Source organism: Theropithecus gelada, chromosome 7b (genome assembly GCF_003255815.1).
Source record: "Theropithecus gelada isolate Dixy chromosome 7b, Tgel_1.0, whole genome shotgun sequence".
NCBI classification, from domain to species: domain Eukaryota; kingdom Metazoa; phylum Chordata; class Mammalia; order Primates; family Cercopithecidae; genus Theropithecus; species Theropithecus gelada.
In genome coordinates, this window is record NC_037675.1 from 74,148,068 (window position 1) to 74,161,081 (window position 13,014).

Here is a 13,014-nt window from a genome sequence, read left to right on the forward strand (position 1 = left end):
GGTCAGAAAGCCAAAATCAGTCTCAGTGGACTAAAACCAAGGTGTCAGCAGAATTACATTCCTTCCAGAGATTCTAGGAGACAACCTGTTACCTGGCCTTTTCTATAATAGCTTCTAGAGGCCACCTACATTCTTTGGTGCATGGCCTGTTCCTCTGTTGTGTCACTTTGACTTCTGCTTCCATCATCACATCCAGTCTGACTCTGAACTCCTCCTGAACTCTGTTTTCTTTTTATAAGAACACTTGTGATTACATTAGGCCCACCTGGATAATCCAAGATTATCTTACCATCTCAAAATTCTTAATCCTGTCTTCAAAGTCCCTTTTGCCACGTAAGGTAACATAGGCACAGATTTCAGTAATTAAAATGTGGATGTCTGGGGTAGGGCAAGGGCCTTATTCTGTTTATCACAGTACTATGGTAGACTCCTTATACTATTCATGAAGTAGAATAATATAATTTGAAGGTTAACTATAATTAAAGATGTACACTATAAACACTAAGCAATCATTAAATTAACAAGTTATAGTTAATAAACCAACAAAAAAGAGAGAAAACATAATCACATTAAACGTAAATTTTCTAAATACCCCAATTTAAAAATATTGTCAGATTACATGTAAAAAGCATAACACAACTATATGCTGCCTATTAAAAAACTACTTTTAATATAAAGATGCAAATAGGCAAGAAGTAAAATAATGGAAAAAGATATTTCATGTTAATATTAATCAAAAGAGAGCTGGAGTGGCTATATTTGAATTAGACAAAGGAGATTTCAGAGAAAATAATATTAATAGAGATTAACAGGATTATTTTATAGTGATAAAGGAATCAATTTACTAAGAGGACATAACAATACTAAATGTTTATGTACCTAATAACAAAGCTTCAACATACATGAAACAAAATGTAATAGAATTGTAAGGAGAAATAAGCAAACCCACAATTATCGTCATAAGTTTCAATACCCCACTCTCAATAATTCATAGAATAAATAGAAAACAAGTAAGGACGTAGAAGATTTAAACAACACTACCAACCAATTTGACCTAATTGATATTTATAGAACATTCCAAACAACAACAGCAAAACACAATTCTTTTCCTGAGCAAACAGAATATTCACCAAGGTAGACCATATTTGGTGCCATAAAACAAGTTGCAATAAATTTAAAGGAATTCAAACCATAAAAATCATTCTCTGACCATTTGGAATTAACTTGGAAATAAATAATGGGCACATCTTTGGAAATGTCCCAAGTGTTTGGAAACTAAACAATACAGTTCTAAATAATCCATGAGTAAAAGAAGAAACCAAACAGGAAAATATTTTGAACTGAATGAAAATAAAAACCCAAAATCAAAATTTTTTAAATGAGGCTAACATAGTATTTATGGGGAAATTATATCAGAAAATGATGTAGTAGAAAAGAATAAATATTTCAAATCAATGACCTTTTTACACCTTAAGAAACAGATACACCTACTCTATACCCACAAATATTAAAAAATTAGAAGAAGAAACAGAAGAGCAAATTAAATCCAAAGTAAATAGAAGGAAATATAATATTTAGAGCAGAAAAAACAATTGAGAAAATCAATTCTACCAAGAGCTATTTATTTGAAAAGATCAATAAGATTGATAAACCCCTAGTCAGAATGATGAGGTAAAAAATAACATTCAAATACCAATATAATGAGTAAAATAATATGTCACCACAGATTCTACATATATTAAAAGGGTAATGCAGCAATATTTGAACAACTTTGTGCAACCAATTAGGAGAAAGTAGATAAAAGAAACAAAATCACATACTAACAAAGCTTACTTAAGATGAAATAGATAACCTAAATAGCCCTATCTATAAAAGAAATTAAATTTACAATTAAAAACATTACTGCAAGGAAATTGCCAGATCCAAATGGATTCACTGGTAAATGCTATAAAATATTTATGGAAGAAATAATACCAATTCTATATGAAGTTTCAGAAAACTAAAAAGGAAGAAATACTTCCCAACTCATTATATGAGACCAGCATCACCCTGACACCCAAACCAGACAGACATTACAAGAAAACTATAGACCAATATCTCTCATAAACATAGATGCAAAAACTCTAATAAAACTTGAGCGACATGAATCTAACAATACATTCAAAAGATAAAATAGTATAACAAAGTGGGGTTTATCCTACGAATGTAATGTTGGTTTAACATTCAGAAATCATCCTAGGAATGTAATGTTGGTTTAACATTCAGAAATCAATCAATGTAACTCATTATGTTAAATGTAAATTTAAGATATTAAATTTAATCAACCATTCCTACATAATGAAGCTTCCATGAACAAAAGAAAAACCACATGATCATCTCAATAGACACAGAAAATCAGATGACAAAATCAAACATCCATTTGTGACTTAAAAAAAACTCTCAAACTACAAATAGAAGGGAGCATCCTCAATCTGATAAAGAATAGCTACAAAAAAATCTACACCTAATGTCATACTTAGTAACAAAAAATTAAATAAATGCTTTCTCCTTAAGATCAGGAACAACATAAGGGTGTCCAATCTCACCACTTTTACCTAACATTATATTGGAGAGTCTAACCAGTGCAAGAGACAAATAAAATAAGTAAAAGTTATCCATATTAAAAGAAAGAAGTAAGTTTTCTTTATTTACTATTCAGATTATCTATTAGCAAACTAACAGATAATCAACTATATAGAAAATTCTACAGAATCTCTAGAAAGCTATTAGAACTAATGAGTTTAGCAAGGTTGAAGGATATATAGCAAACATCAGAAATTAAAATTTATAAAAATGTATTTACAATAGTATCAAAAAAATTAAGTACTTACAGATAAATCTGACAAAAATGTGAAAGATCTATACACTGAAAATTAAAAATCACTGATGAGAAAATTAAAGAAGATATTAATAAATTGAGAGATATGCCACATTCATGGGTTGTAAGACTCAATACTGAAAATTGTCAATTTTCCCCAAGTGGATCTATAGATGCAACACAATCCCAACCAAACTCCTAGCCAGTTTTTTGTAGAAATTGACAGACTGATTATAAAATCCATATAGAAGTGTAAAGGACCTAGAATAATCAAAATAACTAAGAAAAACAAGAACAGATTTAGAGGGCTAACACCACCTGATTTCAAGCATTATAAAACTATAATAATCAAGACAGTGTGGTAAGAGTGGAAAGACAGACAAATAGGTCAATAAAACAGAACTGAGAGTCCAGTAATAGACACACATATATGTGAACATCTAATTTTTGACAAGGCAATTAAGTGGAGAAAGACTAGTCTTTTCAACAAACTATGTTGAAACAATTGAATATCCATCTGCAACAAAATAAACTTTGTACCATATACAAAATTAACTCAAAATGAATAATAGACCTAAAAGGGAAACCTAAAATTATAAAATTTTAGGAAAAAAAATAAGAGAAACCCCAACCTTGCATTAGGTAGTAATTTCTTAGACATAACATCAAAAGCACAATTCATGAAAGAATAAATTGATAAATTGGATTTCACCAAAATTGAAAACTTCTGCTCTTTGAATGAGATTGCTAAGTTAATGAAAATACAAAACACGGATTGTAAAAAAAATTTGCAAAGCATATGTCTGATAAACTTATTGTATCTAGAATACATAAAGAACAATCAAAATTCAGTAATAAGCAAATAGCTCAATTTTAAAATGGACAAAAGATTTGAACTTTCCCAAAGAACATACATGGATGGTGTAATATTGTGATATAATGAGAAATATATATTTTGGTCTTAATCCCCACTTCCTGGCATACAGTTCCTAAAATCCCTGGCATCTCCAAGTGATGTCTTTTTATATGCTAATGAGATGACCCTGGCTGGGACCTGCTGGATAGCCTCAGGATAGGGGATTATTAACAGAGGAGCCAACCACAAGATTAGCAGGCTGTACCTTTTAGCCCCAACTCTAACTTCCCACCACTGACCTCCAGGAAGAAAAGAGGCACTAGTGTTGAGCTAATCACTAATGGCCAATGATTTAATCAACCATTCCTACATAATGAAGCTTCCATGAAAATCCAAATGGACTAGAATCAGAGAGCTTTGGGTTGGTGAACATGTGGGGGTGCTGGGAGGGTGGCTCACCTGGAGAAGGCATGGAAGCTTCATGTCCCTTTCCCCTTACCTTGCCCTGTGTACCTCTTCCACTTGGCTGTTTCAGATACATGTCCTTTGTAATAAACTGGCAGTCTAGTATGTAAACTGTTTCCCTGAGTTCTAGCAAATGATCAAACATGAGGGGCAGTCATGGAAACCTCCATTTATAGCCCATTGGTCAGAAGCACAGCTGACAACCTGAACTTGAAACTAGCATATGAAGTTGAGTCAGTGCTGAGGGCTGAGCCCTTAGTCTGTGGAATCTGACGATATCTCACAGTAGATAGTGTCAAAGCTGACTTAAATTATGGAACACCTAGTTGGTGTCTGCAGGGAATTGGAGAATTGCTTGGCGTAGGGGAAAAGACATCCACACATCTGCTCACAGAAATACTGAGTAAAAGTATAGAGAAGAAAACAGTCTATTTTCCCTTACAGATGGCAAATAAGCACATGTAAAGATGCTCAAAATCATTATTAACGAGGGGAATGCAAGTTAAAACTGCAATGAAATACTACTATATATCTATTAGAATGGTTAAAAAATTTTTCAGACTGACCACACCAAGTGTTGGCAAGGATATGAAGGAAGTGGAACTCTCATATATTGCTGGAGTGAATGTAAAATGGTACAACCACTTTGGAAAACAGCTTGGCAGTTTCTTTAAAAGTTAAACATGTATCTCTCTTATGATCTAGTTGTTCTACTCCTAGGTAGCTAACTTCTTGAGGAGAAAGGAAAGCATATGTCCGTTCAAAGACTTGTACACAAATGTTCATAGTGGCTTTATTTATAGTAGTCAAATACTGCAAACAAATCCAAATGTCCATCAACAGATGAATGGATAAATTAACTGTGATACAGCCGTGCAATGAACTACTACTCAGCATAAAAAGGAATTATTGATATAGTATTAATTAGTAATTATGCTAAGTGAAAGAAGCCAGACACACCCTTGTCCCTAAAAAAGGGAGTACACAGTGTGTGGTTCCAGTATAGAAAGCAAATCAGTGGCTTCCTCTGGGGAGGGAGTAAAGAAGGGTGGAGGCACAGAGAAGCACAGGAAGGATAGATTTCTAGACACAGAGAAATCCATGACTCATACGCTCTTGGATATCCATGTTCATTATCTTGATTGTGGTAATGGTTCCACAGGTGAATACATGTCAAAACTTATCAAGCTGGACACATTAAGTATGTGCAATTTATTGTATGTAATTATACTTCAATAAAGCTGTTAAACTTTTTTAATAACAAGGCAATCTCGGGGACTTCTGCTTCTGGAAAGATGAAATAGATAGACTTTTTTATATTCCTCCCACTAAGTACAACTAAATATCCTGGACATTATTCATAGAACAGACATAAGAAATAACTGAAAGATGAAGAGAACCAGTCAGACCAGCTTGGGACTTTGGGACCTGAGAAACAACAGGGTGGGTGGTGAGCTCCCTGGGTATTCTTTTATCTAGCTACCTATCTATCTAGCTGTCTAACTAGCTAGCTAGCTAGCTATTTATTGAGACAAAGTCTCACTCTGTAGCCTGGGTTGGAGTGCAATGGCGCAATCCTGGCTCACTGCACCCTCAAACTCCTGGGCTCAAGCAATCCTCCCACCTCAGCCTCCCAAGTAGTTGGGACTACAGGCACACACCACCATACCTGGATAAGTTTTAAATTTTTATAGAGACATGGTCTCACTATGTTGCTCAGGCTAGTTTCAAACTCCTGGGCTCAAGCAATCCTCCTCTTTTGGCCTCCCAAAGTGCTGGAATTACAGGCATGAGCCATTGTGTCTGGCCCAATCTTGGGTATCCTTTATGCCTCATATATCCTGGACTGGATTCTGGAAAAGCTGATAACCCAGAAACACCAACAAATGAAGACCAATAAAAGCCTCAAGAAAATCCTGCTCTCTCTAGCCAGAGAACCAGGAAAGGAGCAGCCTAGCAACATAAGCAGGCATCCCAGTAGCTTTGCTGGGTTGGTGTCAGAGAAGGCTAAGGAAAGAGCTGGAGACTTGTAGTATGAGTAGAGGCCCTCCTCCTCCCAAATAGGATAATACCAGTGGAGGCCTAGTGGGGAGCCTGAACTCCCACCCCCACCCAGCAACAAAAAGGTATTATTCCCCTTGTTAAAGAGGATGTCATACTAGGTTGTCAACAGAAGCCAAGTAGAGAAGCTGGATTTCCATACCCATCTGATAGTAATGAGGGGAGCCTTGCCTCCCCTACTAGCATAGCTTGAAAGGAGACCTGCTAATACAGAAGATTTAAATAATATCCAGAGTCTCATAACATAACGACCAAAATGTCCAAGATTCAGTCAAAGCCACTTATCTTATGAAGAACCAGGAAAATCTCAAAAAAGAAAAGACACAGATACCAACAACAAAATAACAAAAATGTTAGAATTATCTGGCAAGGATCTTAAAGCAGCCATTATTAAAAGTGTTTCAACAAGCAATTTTGAACACATAAAACACATTCAGCAAAGAAATAGAAAATATGAAGAATCAAATAGAAATTTGAAAACCAAAAAACTTTGTAACAAAAAATTAAAAAGCTCTCAATGGATTGTCTTAACAGCAGAAGGCAGAGGACAGAATAAAGAAGCAGTGAACCTGAAGAGAAAACTACAGAAATCACCCAAGCTAAGCAACAGAGAGAAGATTTTAAAAATAAATAAACACAACCTCAGGGACTTCTGGGACTATAACAAAAGATCTAACATCTGTGTTGTTGAAGTCCAAGAAGGAGAGGGGAAAGACGGTGGAACTGAAGAGGTATTCAAAGAAATAATGGCTGAAAAATTCCCAAATTTGACACAAAAAAAACCAGAGACCCACAGGTTCAAGAAGCTGAGTAAACTCAAACAGAATAAACCGAAAGAAATCTATGCCAAACGCATCAAAATCACATTTCTGAAACTAAAAACAAAGAAAAAACTTGAAAACAATGAGAAATGACACCTTACTTATAAGGGAAAAAAAAATTTAAATTTAAATGACGGCGGATTTCTCATCACTAACCATCAGAAAGAAGTGGCAAAACCTTTTTCAACTGCTAAAATAAAAGGACTGTCAACTCAGAATTTTATATCCAGCAAAAATATCCTCCAGGAATGATGGCAAAATCAAGACATTCTCCAATGAAGGAAAACTAAGAAGTTGTCACCGTCAGATTTACTCTAAAAGAATGGCCTAAAAAAGTACTACATCAGAAAGGAAATGCTAAAAGAAGGAATCTTGGAATGTCAGTAAGGAAGAAAAACCATGAAGGAGTAAAAATATGAGTAAATACAATAAATGCTTCTCTTATGTTTTCTAAATTATGTTTGATGGTTGAAGCAAAATTTATAACACTGGTATGGTTTTCAACGTATGTAAAGGAAATATTTAAGACAACTATATTATAAATTGAGGAGGGTAAAAGGATTTAAGTAATGAGAGTGTTGGGTTGTAATAGAATAGTTTTGTATCTTGATTGTAGAGGTGATTACACAAATCTACATGTGTGATAAAATGGCACAGAGCTACACAATGTCAGTTTTTTGGGTTTGATATTGTAAGATGTATTTATCTTGGAGGAAATTGGGTGAAGAAGATAGGAGATCTCTCTGTATTATATTTGCAACTGCAAATTGCAAATATAGTCACAATTACAATTATTAATTATTTCAAGATGAAAAGTTGATTTAATAAAGAAGAAATTATATGAATCCCCTTCCCCACTCAAAAAGCAATCCCTGATAAGTGAAAGCAAAATGAAACAAATAAATCCAACTGTGTATTGAGTTAGTGGCACAACCACACAGAGGAACTATTTCAAGTGACCTTAAAGGAGAGTAATTTGGCTGCACATATTTAATGGAATATACCCTAAGGACAAAAAGAATTGCAAAAAAAAAAAGAAAATATCTTAAACCTTTTTCAGTAATCTTATTGTTAATAGTCATATTGTTATTCTGATACTCTGTGTGTGTGTGTGTGTCTGTGTGTGTGTGTGTGTGTAAAATAAAGCAAATAAGTTACATCAATATCATTTCTAGGATTTTTTTGGTGGAGAAAGTAGATACAGAATTAAGATACTTAAAAACTGTTTAAAACTGAATTGAATGGGATGTATCAACACAATTTCACAATGTATTTTCTCTTAAAAAGAAAAAAAAATCATATTTCTTAGTACTAGTCACTGATAAGGCCTGGAAACAATGACCAAGCCAGGAGCAATGAACAGCACTAGACTGCGGTCTCTAAGTAACATTTCCTACAGAAAGGAGCCAGGATTTCTTCAAGAGGTAGCTGATTTCAGGCCTGGAGAGCAGGAAGTGTACAGGATGAGCCTGAAATATTTCATCCTACTATTCGGGTGGCAAGAAGGCTGTCGGAAACTACTGGGGTTGTTTCAAAATACCAGCACTGGGCCGGGCACAGTGGCTCATGCCTGTAATCCCAGCACTTTGGGAGGCCGAGGCAGGTGGATCACAAGGTCAAGAGATCGAGACCATCCTGGCCAACATGGTGAAACCCCATCTCTACTAAAAATACAAAAATTAGCTGGGCATGGTGGTGCGCGCCTGTAACCCCAGCTACTCAGGAGGCTGAGGCTGGAGAATTGTTTGAACCCGAAAGGCAGAGGTTGCTGTGAGCCAAGATCATGCCACCGCAGCCTGCCTACCAAGCAAGACTCCATCTCAAAAAAAAAAAAAAAAAAGAAAAAAACACCAGCACTGACCAGACTGGCCAAAGATGAGGCAATATAAGCCTCATAAGAATAATAACTACACTGGATTAAAATACATCAGATATGTTTAAATCTGTGAGTTCCTGGTGGTACTCAAAAAAATAATTATTATTATATTGATTGTCTTTGGAGAATGCTAGGGAACCAACTCATTATTTTGAAAACTGGTAAATAGAGGGGAAAAAAGTCATTTATCCTGCCTTTCATATGTGAACTGTATCTCACAATAACTAAAATTTTAATGAGGGAATGTTTTTCTTTATGGAAGTTGTAGAGCTAACAAATGAAGATATAATGATAGTCCTGGATTGAATATTAACTTTTTGCAACCCTTAATGGGATAAAGAATCTAGGCAATTATCATGAAGGGCTGCTAACGTCAGTAAAGGAGGTACCCAGACTGTATGAGCCTCCTGATGAAAGTACACACTACCACTTAGGAGTTGTTCTTACCAAAAAAAAATGGAACCTGAATAAATCTCTAGACCTAACTACCAATTCACAGGAATAACACCATGGGAATGCAAGCACCAAATCCTTCTGCGAAATCCTACAGTGTAAGCAACCCAGCGTCTTCAACAAGTAACATGCAAGGAGGAAAGAGAGAGTCAGAGACAGAGACAGAGAGAAACCCAGAGATGTTAAAAGACACATCAGTCAATTGCAATGTAGGGCTCCCATTTGGATCCTGATTTAAACTACAGGGGGAAAAAATGAATGTTGGCCAAGTATTTGATGATATTAAAGTCTTATTGCTAATTCTTTGAGCTCTGATAGTGATTGTGAGTTTGTTTGTTTGTTTAAGTTCTTTACCATTTAGAGATACATAACAAAATATTTACAGATGAAATCACGTGCTTTTACGTATTTGCTTCAAAATAATCTGAGGTCAGGGAGGAAAGTAAGGAGTGCGTACAGATGAAACACGACTGACCATGAGTTGACCATTGTTGAAGCAGGGCTACATGGGGATGTGTTTTACTATTGTCTTCAATTTTATATGAAGGTGAAATTTTTCCAAATGAAACATTTTTAAAAATATATCCAGACAGAGCCAGAAAAATCACATTCCTATAGCTGTCTCCCTAATAAAAAGGTCTTTATTCTGTTCTTTGCAGCCTAGAAGACTAGTGTCATTGCAGCTGTAGTAATAACAGTAACATCAATAATAATAGGCCAGGTGCAGTGGCTCACACCTGTAATCCCAGCACTTTGGGAGGCCCAGGTGGGCAGAACATGAGATCAGAAGTTTAAGACCAGCCTGACCAACATGGTGAAACCCCATCTCTACTAAAAATACAAAAATTAGCCAGGTGTGGGGGCATGGGCCTGTAATCCCAGCTACTCAGGAGGCTGAGGCATAAGAATCACTTGAACCTGGGAGGCGGAGGTTGCAGTGAGCCGAGATCGCACCACAGCACTCCAGCCTGGGCAACACAGCGAGACTCCATCTCAAAAAAATAATAACAATAATAATAATAGCACCCAGCATTTCGGAAGTACATACTTACTCTGTGCTAAACTCATGCTATGAGTTTTTATGAACAGTCTCATTTAATTCAGACAAAATCTTATGTGGTAAGTACTATTATTATTCACATTTTACAGATGAGGAACCTGAAGGACAGAAGTTTGGTAACAAAGCTAAGCGTCACACCAAGATCGAATGGCAGATTTCTGGCTTGTAACCAACACGCAAAGGTAAAAGATGAAGATTGCTGTCATGTCCTCAGTCTTGCCTTCTTTGGGAGAAACACCTTTAGCTCTTTCACTCCCCACTCCACCCCACCCCTGCCACATGACTTCAATGCCCCACACCATCCTTGTCACACTCCTCAGAACACCTGCCAGGAGCCATAAAGTAACTGAGTTGCTTTAAGGGATCTCAGAGGCCCATGTGCAGCTTGCCCCACTCCGATCCCACCCAGGCTGCCTGGATTCCCAGACAAGCTCTGGTCCTCCTCCCTCCAGACGGGGAGCCTGCACGTGCGCATGTCCCAGGAGTGGCGTGGCTCACCTGGGCCTCGGTGCCTCTTCTCCATCCAGATGTAGCAGTTGTTCTGGGCCACCCCAGTCTGTGAGTCCAGGAAGGGAAGACGCACGCTGCGCTCCGCACACAGCCGTGAGTTGTAACTCCGGCAGTGCTCAATGGCTTCCTTATAGAACTGGTCCCCGAGCCTGCCAGAGTCAGAGAGTGAAAGGGTGAGGCCAGGAAAGACTGAAACACACCCAGAGGGAAACAAACACACCTCCCTGGGAAGACTGAAGACCTCCCAATTATGAAGACCAAGGCAAAGAGCACCAAGAGCCTTGCCAACGAGCAGAATGCAACTCAGTGTCAGGTCTTGACCAGATTTTATTTTCTATCCCAAATCCACCAGGCAACTTAGAAACTCCTCTAACAAAGAGCATGGGCTTCCAAGGATGAGTCACCAGTAAGAGAGAGCTGTCCATGTTCTAGAAAGCATGAGGTCCCACTCCAGAAGGGAGGTAGCTCTGGAACAACCTCTGCATGGAATCTAGAGGCCATCACACTTCTAGACCCTCCTCACTCATATTAGCTACATTTTATTCTCAGAAGTCACCAGCAAAGGCACTCTAGGTGAACCCAAATCACCAGCAAAGATACCCAGTTTTCCATTACAACAGAAGAGACACACTCCATATAAACAAAAACTAGGACAGAAAAAAACATTCTATAAAAGTAGGGATATTGCAGGAAGAAGGAGGTGTAGAGGAACAGGCACCAATCTTTTAAAACCGTATTACTTAAAGAAAAATAACTTTCTGATAGAAAGCAAACAGAATTCAACAATTTTGAATTCAAAATAATTCAACTCAAGGAGTTTAAAAAACAAATAGAAAGACCTTTCTGGTTTGCTGGACTGAGAATCTGATTAAGCACCGTAGGTTTTACGTTCCTGACTCTTTGGTATTTTTGGACATGTGGTGATGCTACTAATTTTAAGATAGTGTCCTTTTCAAAGACCAAAAATAGAGCATTGATATAATTGATCAAATGCAAAGCACTAAAATAATCAATGAGATCAAATACTTACCAAATAAAACATAGGCACAGGCTAATAAATGTCTCAAAGAAATACAAATGTAATAACATAACCTATGCCAGGTAAATTCAAGCCTCTTACTGGGGTCAGGGGGCAGTGGGCGCAAAGGAGTGGAGTATATATGGGAAGAAGAAGTAGGAAGGGAAGGAGCCACAGAGGTCACAGGGGCAAAAGGAAGAATCAAGAGTTTATTCTGAAGCAACATTATGATGTCTTTTTGTTTTGGTTCTATGTGGATTTCAGAAAGTCAAAATTAGAGGGAAAGTCTCTAAAAATAATATTTCTTAACCAAAGTATTTAGAGGAATAAAGAAAGCAAAATTGGAGATTTTTTTTTTTGTTTTTGGTGGGGGGTTTTTTTGGTTGGTTGGTTGTTTGTTTTGAGATGCAGTCTCACTCCGTCGCCTAGGCTGGAGTGCAATGGTGCGATCTCAGCTCACTGCAATCTCCGCCTCCTGGGTTCAAGCGATTTTCCTGCCTCAGCCTCCTGAGTAGCTGGGATTATAGGCGCCCACCACCACGCCCGGCTAACTTTTTGTATTTTTAGTAGAGACAGGGTTTCACTATGTTGGCCAGGCTGGTCTCAAACACCTGACCTCAGGAAATCCACCCGTCTCAGCCTCCCAAAGTGCTGGGATTACAGGCGTGAGCCACCACGCCTGGCCTCAATTTCTTAATTGTGGTAAAATACACATAACATAAAATTTCGCATCTTAAGTGTACAGTTTTAGTGTACAGTTCAGTGGCACTAAGCACACGCATACTGTTGTACGACCACCACTACCAGCCATTCCCAGAACTCTTTTCATCTTGCAAAACTGAAACTCTGTACCCATTAAACAATAACTCCCCATTCCCCCTCTGCCCCCACCTCCAGAAACTACCGTTCTGCTTTCTATCTCTATGATTCTGACTACTCCAAGTACTTCAGAAAAGTGGAGTCATACAGTATTTGTCTTTTTGTGACTGGCTTCTTTGACTTAGCATAATATCCTCAAGGTTAACTTATGTTACAGC

General features: G+C 37.3%; 1 protein-coding gene across 1 annotated transcript in view; it reads right to left on the minus strand.

Moving 5' to 3' along the window:
* DPF3 (double PHD fingers 3) overlaps positions 1–13,014 on the minus strand; it is a 275,892-nt gene that overhangs the window by 142,976 nt on the left and 119,902 nt on the right. Inside the window, exon 2 of the mRNA XM_025392879.1 lies at positions 10,948–11,108. Coding sequence (XP_025248664.1) covers positions 10,948–11,108 — 161 coding nt within the window. The remainder of the gene's footprint in view (positions 1–10,947; positions 11,109–13,014) is intronic.